The sequence below is a fragment of the Corvus brachyrhynchos genome, unplaced genomic scaffold (genome assembly GCF_000691975.1).
Source record: "Corvus brachyrhynchos isolate BGI_N302 unplaced genomic scaffold, ASM69197v1 scaffold115, whole genome shotgun sequence".
Classification (NCBI taxonomy): domain Eukaryota; kingdom Metazoa; phylum Chordata; class Aves; order Passeriformes; family Corvidae; genus Corvus; species Corvus brachyrhynchos.
The window spans coordinates 1,260,569-1,278,132 of NW_008239553.1; the positions used below are offsets into that span (position 1 = coordinate 1,260,569).

The 17,564-nt window shown below is 44.6% G+C and overlaps 1 protein-coding gene across 1 annotated transcript; it reads left to right on the forward strand.

Moving 5' to 3' along the window:
• Position 1: 1 nt before the first annotated feature.
• On the forward strand, positions 2 to 5,917 carry CUNH11orf24 (chromosome unknown C11orf24 homolog; the record flags this gene model as incomplete). Its single annotated transcript, XM_008639650.2, has 3 exons — positions 2 to 134; positions 2,838 to 2,954; positions 4,107 to 5,917. Coding segments are annotated over 3 exons (1,404 nt in total), but the record flags the coding sequence as incomplete, so codon positions are not given.
• Positions 5,918 to 17,564: the final 11,647 nt, after the last annotated feature.

Genomic DNA, 17,564 nt, shown 5'->3' on the forward strand with positions numbered 1-17,564 from the left:
CCTGCTGATATCCATCTGTATATGTGAACACCAGTTTTCTGTCCTGAAAGGGGGAGGAGTCCATGTAGTGCAAATAAACAGGCTTACAAGTGAAGAGCAATGCAGGCAGGCTTGTCAGAGCCCAGGTGCTTCAGGTGAGGTTCTTGTCCCTTGGATGGAATTCCAGCTACCTTTTCTGTCCCCTGAAGGTCTCTGCTGCTCCTTTGATGACTTTCTTTTTTAATTCCAGTTGTTTACAGGCATTTACAGTTATGGCTTCTCTGTGCAGTGCTGTGGTGCTAAGTAACTTCTGATAGCTTTGGTTAAATTGAATGCAGGACAACTGTTTCCCAGGGCTCTTCTAGCTTACATAAGAGACAGCATGTGCTGTTGGTGTGCACTGATAGCGTGCGAACAGTGTTAGGTCACTTGAATTGAAGAATGATTATTCCCTGCTGCCAGATGTTTGCAAGTGAGCAGTGCTGCTGTAGACAGCTGCATTAGAATGAGTAATCTTTGCTCCCTGGAATGTGTGTGTTTTCTGCCTTAGAAGAAACCACTTTGTCCTGCAACCAAGCACAGGGTTAAATCTGTTGAGATGAAAGCCTCCTCACTACCTCTGAGATGTCTTTATAAAGCATAAAACTTCTAGAAGAGTCTCTGAGTTGTCCTTATGGAGGTTCCAATCCTGTCTAGCCAGATGAAAAAGCTTGTAGCACCTACAAGAAGTTGGTGATGCTGTGGTGAAGATGAGACCTTGACTCAGGTGGATGAATATCTGACATTCAGATGGTTAGGAACATAATAAAGATGCTGGTTTTAATGGCCAGTGGTTTCAAACCTTTAGTTTAAACATGACATATTTCTTCATAGTGGGGAAAAAAGTACCTTTATAAATTTTTTTATTTAGGAGGTAAAATAAGAGTGAGCCTGTCTTGCAGGCACCAGAGCAGCGAAAACTTCAAGGTGGTAAACTCCAGAAGCTGACATGTTCACACTGACTGTGCTGACACTTAGGGTCTGTAGCATGTCATGCTTGTCTGTCCCACCTGAGAATCTCTAAACACTGTGCACATGTCATCTTAGCCTTCTTGCATCTCAGTAAGGGTAGAAAAGGTGTCATCAGCTGCCTTTTCCACAAGAGAAACATAAAGAATTTAGTTAGTCTGCGATCAGGGCTGGAACATGATTAGGCTGCATGGCTGCCCCTGTTGCTGACTTTAACCACTTTTTTTATGCCCTTCACTTTGTTCTCTCCTGACATGTTTGTACAAAACAAGTCCAGTTGAGTGTTAGCTTTCTTGAGCAGAGGGGGTTGAACCTCTAGAATTAGATGACCCATTCCATCTTCAGAAAACCACGCAAAACTAAACCCAAAAGCATAAACTTTTCCAGGTTTTACATTCTGTACTAAACCTACTGAAGCAATTTCATCTCTGTTTGTTACTTGATGGCCAGTCTGTTGCACTACCTGATGTTAAGGGAGGTGGAAAAGATAGAAACTCTTGACATAAATATATAGCCATGTGCAGAGAGATCATCTGGGAGGAAGGACCTGAAAAGTGTTTTTTTTATTATTAGCTTTAGGTTTTAAGATCAGCTTTACTGATTTCATTCTCCATTCCCATCTTTCCCAACAGTATATCTTTTTGTGCTTTCAGTCATTGCAGACATAAGGCCTGAGGCTTAGATGTCAGAATTGTAACACATATGTAACTGTCAATAAAGAAGCGGTGGTTGTTATTTTTTAAGGTATTATAGTGTGAAATTGCAGGCCAAGGTTGCATAGGGAGATGTCTTCATAGCTACATTACTTGGAGAAGCAGAAAAATACTATTTCTAGCTGGTAAGGTACTTTTCTGTAGATGTAGTTTGCACCTTTGCTGACACGACATCAGTTACTTAGAGAAGTAATGCAGCTGCCACCGGAAGGGGTCTTTTGAAGTACTCTGGTCCAAACCCAACTTTGATCTGTCTATTCAAGACCTGACAGAGAGAGCATCACCTCTCTGGCCCCCAGTCCAGTGTCTGAGTGCCCTTCTGGTGGAAACTAGTTTTTTCCCTTGATGTTGAGTTGGGATTTCCTGTGAATGATCTGTTTCAGCCCTTCAGACACGTAGTAGTCTCCCTTGGATTCACTCCAGGATTTCAATACCACCCGTGTATTCAAGGGTCCCCAAAACTGGATACACTGTTTAAAATGTTTCCTCAGCATTGGTTGGAGGAGGTTCATTCCTTCCCTGGAAGCTTGATTTTGTGTATGTGGACATGTCCAGAAAGAAGTGAGTGAGTTCAAAGGGATGCTTGAAGGAGCTTAAAGGAAAGAGAGTTCTTCCTGTGATGACTTTATTTAGCTTGTGTTGGGATTTGACATACTAAAAGACAATTTCTGTGATGGCTCTCATGGCTAATGGTATCATTGCTCAATGAATGGCAAGTAAATTTCTGTGCAATTCCTAGCACTGAGATGGGACCTGTCTCCCATGAGTGATGTCTTCTCAGTTTTGGCTTGCTTCTTTTTTTCCTCGTTAAGACACCTAGATGAATTTACATGGGTCCTTACTGTAGTGCACTTTATTTGTCCCTGTTTGAGTGAATTGCTGTTGTCAGGAGATGCTGGTACCCGAAGACAAGCAGGTGGGTAGGCTGCATTGGCTATATTGGTTTCATTGGCTTTCTTTGGTTATTTTCACTAAGGCTGAGTCAGGATTCTTTAAGGCCAGACCTTCTAGATATTGCGTGGTTTGGGTTTCTTTTTGGTTGCGGGGCTTTTTTTTTTTTCAATTCTATAATTAGAGGCACGAAGCAGCAGGTTTGGTATCCTGTGTGCAGCAATCCATTTTCTCTGCTGTTTTCAGGGAGCCATCACTGTAATTGGTCTGTGCCCTACCAGAATCACTGCCTCCTCCTGCATTGTCACCAGCTGAGCGTGTGCCAGAATGCTGGAGAACAAGACATCAAAGATCTTCTTGCAGGTAAAGCCATGTTTCAGGCTTCTGGGAAATCCAGGATCCTGGCTCTTTTGCTTTAAATGCCTGTGTTTAACCCTTGATAGGCTTTCGGCTGAGGAGGATGGGTTGTGAAATGCCTGCAGGGTGATTCTGTAGGTACAGTTCGCTGGAATAACTTTCACTTTGTCCTAGGGACTCTGGCACTTGCATGAGTGCATGATGTCTTTGAATAACACTTTTGTAACACTTACTGAGTAACAGTTTGTCTCCATGTTGAAGACATCATTCATTCAAACCATTTGCACGCCACACGCTGTCCTAGCAAAAATAAAGGCATAACAGATGTATTCGTTTTTTTTCAGAGAAAGGAAAATGTCCTGGCATTGTTTTTCTCTGAGATTGCCAGGATTTTGTTCCAGAGTCAACAGACTGCTTCTTTAATCAGAGCAGCAATTGCTCATGGTGACTTTCCAGTGCCAGGGTACTCAGTTTTAATAAAGTGACACAATAACAAAATGGAGCCTATTTATAATTGGGAAATCAATCTTCTCAAGTTTGTTTCAGGAGTTCACTGTGCCCAAGTTTAAAAAAAGAATTTGTGCATGGTTCTTTTGGATTGGCAAAGGTTTCTCTGTAATGTAACAACCAGACTTGAGATAAGCAGGTGGGATTTATGTCACTATAGATCTAGCTCACTAGTTGTGAAGGAAATTATCCTGAGGTATGAAGGTGTAAGCAGAAATTTCTGCTCAGCTTTGACAAGTGAAAATTATGAATCTAAGCACAAAGGCTTTGTTGATGATGTGTAACTTTGAAAGCATGAGTCTTCTCAGGAACTGACATTTGTAAGACTGCTCCTGTTGATAATGTGCTTCTGCATTGTAGCTCTCTACTTCATTACTCCCCTTTTGTGAAATTAACTCCCTAGTTGGGCAAATACTAGAGGTCTGTGGCAGAAAAAAACAAACCAAAAAACCCTCAAAGGGATTATGTGCAATAAAGGCAGGGGGGGTCTTGTGTTTTCATGTTCTTGCTGAATTCAGGACTGATTTATTCCACTTGTACTGTGTGTACTGCAGAATATGTGTTCTGGTTTGCATGTTAGGGGGTTGAAGTTAGATTTGAGCTTGAGAGATTTTTATTCTTATAAAACTCATTTGTTTTGTCTTTTGGAAGAAATTGTCAGCAGCAAATGGGAAACAGCCCCGTTTCAGCACCAGAGCCATCCACAGAAAACAGAGAGGGTGCTGAATGCACAGATTGACCGACACAGTGTGGAAAACACGTTTTCCTCAACTGCTCAGACTCACAGGGTTCTTTTGAGGCATTTGGCTCAGGTTGAGGAGGAAAATGTCCCAACAAGTACCGCAAAACCAACTGCAAGCCATGCTACCACCACTGCCCCTGCCATAACAACAAACATTACAAATGCATCTTTCTCTGTTGCTATGACCACTTACGAAACAACTGCCAGAGCCTCGAACACCTCTGGAGGTTCTGATACCTTTATTAAAGCCAAGTCAGCCTCTACCTCTTCTCCCTTTCATGGTAACATCTCTGCTCCCACTTCCAGCCATGTCACCCAGATGGTGACCACCAGCCAAAATTCAGGACATAATAGCTCTGTCTCAGTATTGTCCCCCACTGCTGGTCCCCTCAGTGTTACTTCTGAAGCAGGTACCCAAGCACAGCAGCCCAGCCTGGGTACCACCAGCACCAGTGCTCCTCACCCTGACAGCCCCACCTCTGCTGGAGCTGACCTGAAGGCACTGACCACAACACTGACCACCCCCATCCCGCAGGATGCAGTAACATCTTCCACTGCTTCCACGCGTGCCACGACACCCATCCCCATGGAGAGTTCTCACTCTGCAAACCCAGTGCATGCCAGCACATTGCCAGACCTAAAGCCAGAAGCAAATACAGCCACAGCATCCTTGAGTGAATCAACTTCTCCTCTGGGCTCTACTAGAAGTGCCGTGGTTTTAACTACAGCCTCTACAGTAGCAACTACGACTGAATATGGGATGAAATCAACATCTGATGTCTTTTCAACAACCATGGCTCCAACAGATGCAGCCAAAACAACAGCTTTGGGCCTCACAGAAACTCAGGACACAGACAATGAGTATCTTCTCATTGCTGCTGAGCCCCTGACTCAGTACTTAGTGGATAAAAGTTCACTTCTTGCAGTGCTTTTAGTTGGTACGTTCTTTTTCATAACTGTTATAGTTCTTTTCCTCATTCAGGCCTATGAAAGCTACAAGAAGAAAGATTACACACAAGTGGATTACCTGATCAATGGAATGTATGTGGACTCAGAGATGTGAAGAGGTGGGGATAAACAGTAGGCAAGAGAGGAAGGGAGATTGAAAGTCTGCCTGACTTGTTTTTCCTTTCTATCTGCCTATGACACAAACTGAAAGTGCTTCCAAATTTACTTCTAGTGCAATTGAGGAGAAATGCCATGTACTGTATTAAGAAAAAAATAATAATTTTTTATTCAATTGTGCAACAGGTTGCTGTAAAACCATAAAAAAAAAGAATCATTTTTAACATTTTCATAATGCACAGTAGCTTTGGCCATTATATTTCATTGCAAAACAAATCTAACAAGGTGTAAGTTGCCATCCTCTGAAAATGCTGTAGCACTTTTCAGCTGTTTACAGTGCAGGCTGTGTTTCATTTGTTTCACATGTGCTCCTCTGAAAACAGAGCAAAGGATGCTGTCACCTTTTGTGAAGTGCTCCCAAATAGCCAGATGAGAAGTGTGGAGTACTGTTGCAACAGGGGAGTTTTAATCCAGTGTGTGTCATATTTCAGTATGCTTCTTGCTTATGAAGAGATCTGTTTACAAGGTATTGTAAACTCTGTTTACTGCTAACCCAAGGTATCTTCACCATGGAGTGGATTACTGTGCCTCTGCACTTAAATGATCTTATTTTTATATTCAGTTAATAAATGGGGCCCTGGAAGGGCAGATCTTCTTGTGTTTCTCATTTCATTCCTGTCCCTGCCAGTTCAGAAGCAAGCAAATGGGCTTTTGGGGCTGAAGTAAATTAGCTCCACTTCAGTATTACAGGTATGGGGGCTTTGAAAACCTCGCTGAAAGCATGGACACGTCACAGAAGTTACTGATCATCTTCCAGAGTACTGCTTCTATAATTTAAGACCATTATGCTGCCAGTCTCCCAGGTATGCAGACCCACTTACTGCTTATTATCTTTCATGCTTAGAGCATCAGCCTCTGTTTTGGTTTTTCTTTTGCGTTTAGGACCAGCACAGAGTTGTTAGTATTTTGGAAGGTTTAATTGCACATCAGTTGCAACTTGCCTCCCAAGATCTGCACCTGAGAGAATGAGTAGAAAGCACTTGATTTTTAGGCAAGTATTCTTCAGTGATTAATGCATCCTATTTGGATGACACATATATACCAATAGCAAAGTGCTGGATTGAGGTGTGTTGGGGTCTTTTTAACCATATTGATAGCTTGTCTCTCACTTTGAATTAGTTGGCCCTTCTTAAATCAACCTTACATGTAATCTTGAGTGAGAGTGATAATAAGCAAACCTCAGAATTTGAAACTGCTGAGTTTCAGCTTGATTATTTATCCAAAAATCTGGGGCTGTTTAGAGTTTGGAGGGAGCCTTTACCCTGGAAGAGGCTACTTTGTAGACGACTTCATCATCAGCTGAGAGTGCTGTGAAAGTGGCTGCAGAGAGCACAAGCAGCAGCACAGCCAAGGGGTTGTTCGAACAAAATAGACTGGAGAGATTTTTCTGAGTCAACACAAATTTTGAGGGCAAAACTTCAGCAAGTATTGAGGAAAGAGATGGTAACTTGGTTTTCAGCATCAGGGTGCATTTAGCAGTACTTTTGCATGGACCTCATCTGCATGCCAGCAGGCAATAGGTTAGAGCACCTATCAGGGTAAAGGGGTAGTGTGGTTTGGGGAATCTACCTCCTTGGAAAATTTGAAGTATAAGCCACAAAATTTACACCATGTTTCCCAGAGAAGGGGTGGAAAAAAGTTTTGAGGGTCTCAGTTTTATTGTATTCTAAGATTACTATTAACTGGTTTGCCCTGAGCAGAAGAGAACTGAATGCTGATTTCTCCATCTTCCAGGAGCCACCTGTGCAGAGCATCTGTGCAAAGAAGGTGCTGGGAACATCCCCCAGCACAGCTGGGGACTTGCACCCTGTTGAGATGCTTGGGACTGTGTTGAGCTGTTAGCAGATGTCTGGCAGATGCTGCTCTACATCCACAAAGTCCAGAGATTTATCTTTACATAGGGATCTCAGGTTTCACCTTAATTGCAGGTGAGTCACTAACCACAGCCCTAAGCATGTGGTCTTGAGCTCTGCTCCAGATACTGAGATAAGAGCTGTCTGCTGGCTCCCTGCCATCTCCCAAGTAGGGAGATGAGCTTTACCTCAGACTCAGCTCACTTCTTTTCCTCCTCGTTTAGGCAGCTTGGATAAATGCGTTATGATGGGATGAATCCAGGCAATAGTGCTCTTCCTTTTAACTTATCCCAGTCTATGTGGTGAATTCCTGCCTTTAGGAAGTGCCTTCCTACATAAAGGGTCAGTGTTGCAGCTGTTCTGCTGGTTCTCCACAGTAGTTTTTTTTTTTTTCTAAGTGGCCTGAGCCATTTCCACAAACACAAGCTATGATCATCAGACTTGTAATTGCTTATCCTGGAAATGGGGAAATTTCTGATTAACTTTGCACTCACAGTGGCCTTTTATCCTTTGGTCGCTGTGGATCTGTTCAAAGAGCTGAAGTTGGACACCAGGTTCTGTGGAGTGGAAATTTGTGAAGTTGCATTCGTCTTTGTTTTCGTCTTTGAAGAGGTATTTGACTCCTGTACTGATTTCTTGGAGAAACTAGAAATGGAAGGGAGAGGAAAGTGACATTAATTAGAAGAAATTCTTGAGTTTTCTTTTCTAGAAACTTAAAGATTGGTATATTAAAAACAAATAAAACCCTTCAGGGATAATTTACATGGGTATGATATAATTGCAGGAGTTGGAATTGGGTTACAACTCTATTTACAAGAGTCTTGGGGAGTTTCTCATGGACATAGTGAGAATATTACAACTACATCATGGCTAAATGAAACCACCACAATAAAAATCTTTGTGGCTTTTTAGCAGGTCCCTACAGGAAGGTGAGTACTCATCAAATCTTGATGCAGTTCCCACAGCCTGGTACGTTTACATCCAGGTCTCCTCATCAGATACTGGTACAGCCTGTCTTTGTTGTTCTTATTTGAGTTACTGCACTTCCAGGTGTGAATTACTTTCTCAACAGAAACTGAGCCTTTTGGTGTAAGGCTGAGCACCAGAATGAGTCTTACCTCTGCATTTCTGTGTACAAGGTGGAGATCTTTGTTTGCCACGGAATTGTAGAATGGTTTGGGTTAGAAGGAACCTTTAAAGGTTTTCTAGTTTTAACCCCCCTGCTATGGCAGGGATGTCTTCAACTAGACCAGGTTACTCAGAGCCCTGTCTAACCTGACCATGAAGGTTTCCAGGGATGGGGCAACCACCACCTTTCTGAGCAACCTGTTCAAGTGTTTTACTACCCTCATAATGAAAAATGTCTTTTTTCTATCTAGTCTGGATTTACCATTTTTAGTTTAAAATCATTACCGCTTGTCCTATCTCAATGGAGCTCAAATTGCAGTAGCAGCTGAAGTAGATTTTTCTTTGCACCCCAGTGGTCTCATATCAGCTCAGTTTAGGCATGTAAAAACAAACAAAAAGCCCCAAAACATAAAAACCTGGGCTGGAGCCTTGGCTCTGAAAGTGTAGGTGTGTTTTCTGGCTTGTACACTGAGACCCAGTTGTAAAGATTTGGCAGCTTTGATGTTTTGTGTCTAGCTGCTTGTAAGCCTTGAAGAAAGAGCAGTGGGACTGTGAAAGGTGGGTTGCATGTGCAGTTTTCTAAAGGGCTCTTCTGTAGTGGTGACTTGATCTGCAGGTCTAAAGCAATTAGGATTTCTTCCCTTCTGGCTCTTTGAGCTGGAGGTCAGCAGCAGCAAACATCCACTTGGTTGTTTCTACCCCCAATCCATTGTTTCTCTTTTGGCTAAAATCATGCTCCTGGAATGGCTTCCCTTGTTTTGCTTTTCAGGCCACAAATGGGGGCACATCCCCTGCGCTTCATGATGTAGTGTTGAAATAGTTAACAATATGTTAAGGGAGAAAATGCAACACCTTTGGAAGTTTGCTTGCAGAATTCACAATATAACAATAGATAGGGTCCTACCAAGTTATCTAGAAGATATCTGCCAAGAAAGTGCCAAGAATGACATTCTGCTGCTGTGAAGCATATCTGATGCATACCGGGATTCAACCTGTTGCATGGCCTAAAACAGGAACATCCTGGAATTAAATTTAGATTGGATTAATTCTAAATGCCACCTCCCTTTTGTTTAATTACCTGTATTAGAAGGACATTGCTCTAGACAGAAGAGAAGAAAGGAAATAATGGAATATTAAAACATTAGTAAGAATTAAGAGCTTTTCAATTGCAAATTTGAGTTTGCAGTATGCCATGTGGTGTCCAGAGAATGAAAGAGCACATGCAGAACTCTTAAGCAGGACCTTTAAAGCAGCTAATGCATGTAGTTGGAAAATGCTCAGGAAGGTCTGGAAATGGAGGTATCGTGGAGTTGGTTTCTCTGGATTTGTCTGGTGGCTGCTCATTTTTGGCATCAAAAAAGGAAACCTGAGCCCTTAGCTGCTGAAGCATTTCTGAGGGCTTTTTCCACTGTGGGTTCTCTGGTATGCAGTAAAGGCAAGTGTTCTTATTTCAGCTGGGTGAGAGTTAATTTTCCTTTTAGTAACTGGTAGAGTGCCGTGTTTTCGATCTAGTATGACAAAAACCTGGATGATACCCTTATGTTTTAGTTGTTGCAAGCCGCCAGCTGTTTGGTACTTAGTTGCCAGCTGGGGTTAAGCTGTGACAGCAAGTTCAGATTGCAACATCTCCCCGACCAGGGCAACTCCAGCTGCCTCCCTTCCATGGCCTCTAAGTCTCATGAAACTTAATTTCCTTTGTTGTGCTTGGCTGAAGTTGGCCCGTGGGTTCAAAAGCAAATGCTTTCATCTTGCACGAAGTATGGGCTCGTACGATTGTGCTTTTCTAGAAGAAACCAGGCTGAAGAGCAGCAGAGCCTAGCGCTGTATTGATTCCTGTCTGCTGGAAGGACTAGGTGGTTCAGGGTTAGGGATTGCTTTGAGGTTTTGGTCTTGCTGGATAGCTAGTTATTGCGGGGAGAGCTGGTCTTTGCTCTACAGCGTTTGGGGTCAATGTCCTTGTAGTTTCTACGTCCTTGGATCTTGTTTTTCTGTGCTGCTGCTGGGCTGGGTGATGTATTTAGAGCAGCCCTGCCTTGGCTGAGAAATGCCAGCAGGTTGTGCTGCGGGGCTCCACAAGAGCTTGCCTGTTCAGCCTCCCTCTGGCAGGGAAACCCCAAAGGATCTGGGAAAAGTCTCCGCCTGATCTGGGGCTTCCTGGTTAGCCCTGGGTGATGTTCAGCTTGTGCTTTGGCTGGAGTTATGTTTGTATTACGATGTTTGAAGGAGAGGTCCTTTGCAAGCACGCAGAACTTGCCCAACATCCTGCTGGTCGAAATTAAAAGGACTAAAGCTGTTTGGACTGGATTGTACAATCCGTTTGAAAAAGCAAACAAATAACTTGTCTTCATGAAAAGTGGCTAAATTATTTTAACTCTTTCAAGCCGGGACAGGTGAAACCAATTCCACTGGTTTTGAGGGTCATGGATTTAAGCAACTTGTTCCTGTTCTTTACTGCATGCAGATGATGTAGCCAAAGCTTGCAAGTGTGAATACTGTTACATCTTTCACATAACTCTTATAACATTGAGGTATGGAAAAGAAAGGAGGAAGGATTTCTGGAAGGTGGAAAGAGCTGGAAAAAGCTCACGTTTAGAAGTGACTACCATGGCTAATTAAAACAAAAACAACCAATCAAGATTTAACAACATTCTAAAGTTTAAATTAATCTCTGCTCTCAAATCTTGAGATTACAGCCACTGCTTCAGATTAAAAAGTGGGAATTTTCAAAAGTATCTATGTTGTGATTTCTCACAAGTGCTGCACCCGCTATTGGCATTTTCCTGAGCAACTTTGCTCATCCTTGGCCCTTGGTGCAGTTAAGCTGAAGTCAGAAGCTGACTAATGACCGATGTGGGCTGTACCACAGGGTAGAAGTTCCCCTGCTCTTGGGAAACTGAAATCTTTTACTGCAGTAGAGGAGTGGGGATGTGCACAGTGGCTGCCAGCTGGTCCTGCACCCTTGTGGCATCAGGCAGTGACAAGAATATCCTTAGTCTGGTGTGGTACCCCGTGTGCTCCAGGTGATGCCAGTGAGCAGATGAGCCTGTAAAGTACCAGAAAAGAGAGTTTGCTCAGCGAGGAAGCTTTGCTGATATTGGTGCACAGGGCAGGACTGTCAGGGAGCAGCTGAAATCCCTGCTGATGGCTTCTATCAGAACTAGGTGAAGCCTGTTATGTAGGTAGGTGCTAATATGGCTGTTCAAGGGACAGAGGGTAAACGGAAGCGACTTCTGTATGAATGTGCTGTGTACTTCTGACCAGCTCAGCTATGGGCACTTGTTGCTGGTAGAAGACAGCTCTAAACTGATTCCTCCTGCATGCATCCTGCTGAGTATTCCCAACAGTGAGAGAGCAGCAGCAGTGCTCTGTGTGCTACAGTCAGTGCCTACAAGTTCCAGGCAAAAAGCTGTCTGATCTGCAGAAAAAAGCCAGCTGTCCTATCTCATTCTCCTGGTTGCTGGGTCAAAGTGTACTGCAGAGATGTTGTAAGAGTTCAAGGCAAGTTGTTTTCAGCTTTTTTTCCACTTTATTGATTTTTACGTATACCTACATGTCTTCAGTATTTAGACTGAAGTAGTATTGGGTTAAAGATCTTCAGAAAACCACAAGCTTCCCTGCTAATGGAACCCTGGAGTGGGTCAATTTTCAATGGAGCTTTCCCCAGGGGTTTAAGTCCCCAGCATCTTGCAGAGGGTCAGGCATGTTCCTGTGGTCCAGAACTGCCTTGGGAATTTTTGTGGAAAGTTTTATACACTTTTCATCCCACTTCAGTCTGCAAAGAGAAGTAGAGAGACTCTTCTGCAGGAAAGAGCAATCTCATACCCCAGCAGTTTGTGACATGCAGTGAGCATCCCATTTGGAAGGAAATGGTGAGCCTCATGAACATGGCCTCCATGCCTCTCCCAAATCACACGCAGACCTGGGGCCTGCTTATAGCCAAACATAAAACTTTTTCAAAAGATGATCTCACCCATTGAAAATCACATCCATGTGAACCAAAGCAGGAAGGAGAGCAGTGGCTGAAAGGGACGGAGGGGGCTCCATGTGGGCAGCAGATGCACATGGCTTGCAGTAGGACAGCCCGTGTGGTTTTTTCCAGCTGTGAACCTTGGTTCTGCAATCAGTGTGTGTGAGGCTTGGTAGAGTGTACTTTTTGTTGAATGTTTGCAGTTTTGTTAGACAGTGGGAAATGCTGGAAAATGTTAGTGAGAGCTGTCAAACCCTGTAATGATCTCCCAAGGAAAGGAGTAGCATCCCTACAGGAGTACAAATCTTTGCAGCACAGGAAAAATCCTGGCAATGGAAGGATGACCTGAGAGCTCTTCTGTGGAGAAGTAATGAATGATACGAGCTGGACAGAATTGTGTGCATGCTAAAGGTAAAGGAAGATCAGGCATTTCCATGAAGAACAGTCCTTCCATAACTGGACTGGGCTATTAGTCTTCATGCTTCCGGGTGTACAGGATTGCTGGCCAGGTAAAAGCAAAATATACCTTTGTACAGAACTGTCTGCAGAGGGAATTAGAAGTCAGAACAGAAACGTTCTTTGAGGTACATGATGTTTGTGCTCAAGTCAATTGTCTCCCCATTGAGTTAGTTGCTGGCTGAAAACACTAGGCTGAACAGATCCGTGTGGCGGAGTCACAGAGCCAAGTTTTGGCCACAGGACTGGGTAAAGGTTTGCTACTTTACCTTTTCTTAACTTAGCTTTAAAGCTGTTCTGATGCCTGTAACTAAGGAGAGAGCACTGCAGCAGTGAGGTGAGGTTGCCTCATGTCCCCACTATGGTGAGCGGATGCCCACTGCAGCTGCTCCTTCCCTCCCTCAACATGTGTGTTCATGTGGGCATGTCTTGGTCTAGGAATTGTCCCACAACAGCTTTGAAGTATATATACTTCACCTATTGCCAACACAGATGTCATGGCTCTTTTCAAAGGAAAATGCAAGATCTCTCCTGTTTAAAAAAAAAAAAAAAAAAAGGCATGTCTGAGATATCTCCTCCACATCTCTGAATCTGGCTCCAGCCCTGAACTGTGAGGTTTAATATTCCTTAATGTCTTGCCATTTCCTGCCAAAAATGACCAGCAAGGTGCCACAGGGAGGCTAAGTCTTATTCTGAGATGTATTACACTACAAATCCCCCTATAGCACTGCAAATTAAGTCTAAGCTCCACTTATCAAATGACCATGTACCTTTTTGCAGGACTGCCATGTGGTATCTGTTCTCTCTCCCTGGGTTTCCTGGTCATTCCAGTGGGTTGAGGAGGTCATAATGTAGTTGAGACTAATAATAAACCTGCGCTAAAAGCAGCTGCATTGTGGAGGAACTTTAAGCCCCAAAGCAAAGCAGGCAGGGACAGTTTTAACCACAAAGTGCTCTTTAATTGAAACCTGGGCTGGAGCTGACCTGCCTGCCTTGTGATACTGTGTGGGCTGGGTGGGGATGCAGCCTGTGTTGTTAACCTACTGCTGTAATATTTACACAGATAATTTTAGCCTCTGACATTGAGAAAATGATTTTCTGTACAACTTTTTGGCTTGGGCCACCTGTGTACTTCGGGAGAGAGGAGATTGCAGGAGTGCTGGCATGGGTTCTTTTGCAAATTTCCCATGCTCCTGACAGGTAAATAGTCACTGGGTAGGAGGCAGGAGTACCTCTGGGGAAAGTGCATTTTAAATCACTTTGCCTTGTCTTTGGCACATCCCCTAGCTAGATCAGCCTTGTTAAAACCTTTTTCCCAGTGCAGATTCCTCTTGCTGGGTGCTTACGTAGGCTTCACAAGAGACCCTTATCTTTAGCAGCTGGCTTTGAATTGCACTGCTGGAGCTGAGCAAGGGTATGGGACATCCAGAGCAACCTGTGCTGCAAGCTGGGGTGGGGCTGAGGTGCCAAGGTCACTGGAAGGCTGAGACAGCCTCTTTTTTTTTTTTTTTTTTTTTTGACTCCAAGGTTTCCAATGTGCCTGACCAATTCATTTTAGCTACAGCTGTCACTTATTGGGAAGTGCTGGGGTGTCACCTCTTTGAGCCAGCAGAACTCAGAGAGAAAGGCATGCCTTCAGAGAAAGGCCCTGCTAGTAAGGTCTCCGGGCTGATTTGCTGAAACAGCTCAGGCAGATGAAGACTTTGGGTGCTGACTTCACTGGGACCTCCTGAGGTGCCTCCTTATTTGTTGGATCTGGACCACAAGTTAAAGCAGAAGGTTTCTGGAGCACAGCTGCTGCTCAGCCCCCAGCAGGGGTGAGCAGTGGCAGCCCTACCCAAAGTACAGCTGTTTTGTGTTACTGGGGCCTGATAACTTCCTCTTCCCTGTGTGTGTGCTGGTGGCCTGGCACTTGTGGGGCCAGAGCTACTGGCAGTCCTTGGCACTGCTCTCTGGGTGATGTGTGTGGGCAGGCAGCAGAAGGGAGGCCACTGATATTCCAGCTTTGGTGTCAGGGCAGGCTTCCTCCTGTTGGGAGAAGAGAAGGGGCTAGGAGAACTGAAAATGACCTGAGGGGTGGCTGTTCTTGCTCTGTGGCGCTCATAGCTTTAGTCACCAGAGTGAGGGAGTGTTGGGGTCACTGAGCCAGCTGGTGGGCCAGAGATCCCCGAAACAGCAAAGGCCTGCTGGTGGAAAAACTCAGATATTTGAGATATCATTATTAGCTCTGTAAAGTAAAGCCTCTCCCACAATTCCTTGCGGATGAAATGTAACCTTACACACCCCCCAGACCCCGGGTTGGAGAAAACTACCTCTCCCAGCAGCCTGTGCGGCCGCATGCCCGCCCGGTCCCCGCTCCGCCCGGTCCCCGCTCCGCCCCTCCCCTCCGCTCATTGGTTCCGCTCCCGGGTCCCGCCGTGTGCCGCCCCCGGGCCCTCAGACCGCTGTGGCCGTGTGTGCGGCTGGGCCGGAGCGCGCTGCGTGTCCTTCGCCAGGCAGGGCAGAAAGGGAGGGTTCAGCAAGCTGTGTAGAACAAGCTAGGGTAGAAGTAGGGAGCAGAAGGAAGAGGAGGCAGGTCCTTGAAGTTTTGTATCAAGCACCCCATGTGTTGAATTTTGGCTGCCTGCTCAGAAAGAGCGGTCCTTGTGTGGACAGGCTGGTGAAGAGGAGCAGGTTCCCTGGCTTGTGAGACTGGCTGGAGATGTGGGCCTGAACAGCTGGCAAAGCAGCAGCTGTGGGATGGGTGAGAGCATGGAGGGATGAGTGGCTGTACCTTGTTCCTCCCAGAGACAGGGATCTGAAAATGGATTCAAATGGCACGAGCCAGCCTTGCTGCTCATGCTCTGAAACACCTTACTGGTGAGGTCTGTCCTCCATCCTTCTGCAGCTGTCACACAAATGCCAGAGGTATTTTAGATGTGGGGACAAAGGAGTAAGAGATGTTTCCTTAATGTTGCACTTCCCAGATTAGCTGGCACAGAAGTGTGCTACAAAGCATTTACCCTTTAAGCACGTAAAAAGAAGAAAAGCTGACCAGCCCCTCCTATACAAAATGGAGTTTGTTATTTAATGTTTAATTATTTAAAATATTTTAGCCATGCTCCCCATTGAATTAGGCTGGAAGCATACATATACTGAGATGCTGCCATGGCTTAAAGAGCTCATGACCGGTACAGCTTTGGGGTACAAAAGAGAGCAAATGCAGAGAAGTGGCAACTAACTTAGGGAGAAAGAGGAGGAGAGTGGTGAAAGCAAGAGAAGTGGTTGGGCCTCTTGTTTCCAGTTTCCTGCTTCCCATCCCATCCCTGACAATACAACTTCCCCTGTTTTAACACAAGAAGGATCTGTTGTAAGGGGGGAAGGAAACAGAAGCTGTCCTGCTCCAGAGGTAGTGTCAGTCCTGCATTGCAGCTTTCCACAAGGCACTGCCTCCCTGTCAGAGATATCAACTCCAAACAGAGCTGTTCAGGAGGTTTCCTCAGTGTGCTGTGCCACAGCAGTCTGTGTTGGCTGTAAAGCTGAATAGACCGCTCAGGGTGGCTTGGAAACAAACTGCCTGCCAGGAAACACACCTTTATTTATTGCCAGGCAAAAATGTGTACAGGGCCTCAGTGGTTTTGCATGTAAGAAACACTGGGTATTTCACATTGCAGGAGAGAAAACATGGCACCAAGGCGCAGTGTACCTTGAAAGGACAAGAGATGGTCTGCTGAGTACAAAGACCTAAAATCCATGGATTTTCATAAAGACCCATTTCTAACCTTGTCTGGAGTGGGGGTAGTAGCCATGGCAAAAACAGGGCACTTTTCATCATCTGATATCCCCTCTCCTTCTGCTAGCTGGATAAGTCCTGTGATGAACCTGTGGCTTCATGATGCTGTTCTCTCAGCTACAGGCCCTGGTTGAGGTGTCACCTCATCAGGTGTTTGTTTCCCAGGGGTTACTGCCTCATCTGCAGTGCACCGATTCAGCTGTTTCTGCTGCTCTGCTCTGTCCTGAATTAACAGCAGGATTTGTTGGGGGTAGGTGCTGATTGCTTCTCTACTTTTTCAAACAAAAATCAGGAACAGGTTTTTTCCAGCATCATCTTTCCCTCTTCAGGAGTCGGATGCAATATTTCCTTCAAATGACCTTCCTTTGACCTCAAGGACAGGCTCTGAAAAATGACTTTTCTAGCATTCAAGGGCCATTACCTCTATCACCATTGCCACTATGGAGTGGTTATTGCCTAAGACACTCATCTCTGGATTTGTTCCTGGATTTTAAGTAGAAGATTCTGGGAATGTTAGCTCAGTAGGCATTGATGTGAGTCAGCTAATTTGAGATGTGTTTTCACTGGAAAACTAACCAGTGTACGTCTGAGCCAACTTTAAGGTTCCCTTTTCTTGGTGAAGTGAGGGATTGCTCAAGACAAGGTGACAGAACATTTATTTTAACTTCTAAATCATGGCAACAGTTGTATTTTCCCCCACCTACTCACTGTCTTAAAATTAAAAAACAGCTGAACCAAACTTTCCAGAAAGTTTTCTGGCAGAAACCAGAAGGGCAAAATTCCACCTGAAAAGGTTGAAGTTGCTTACAACTGAAAAGAGTCACTTGGGAATAGAAGTGTATGTGCTTCTCTTCTAATATTAACAGTAATAAGAGTCCTAGATGGCCAAGGAGTGCTTTATAGGTACTTCAAGTACCTAAGAAGATGCCAAAACTCTGTCAGGTTGACAGGCCTTAACAGTACGTGACAGCATTGCACAACAGCTCTTCAGAAGTGGCGAAAACTGGTTTCTGGTGAAAATTGAATTAAAGAAAGGGAACTGTAGTTACTGCAGCTGGAATATGGT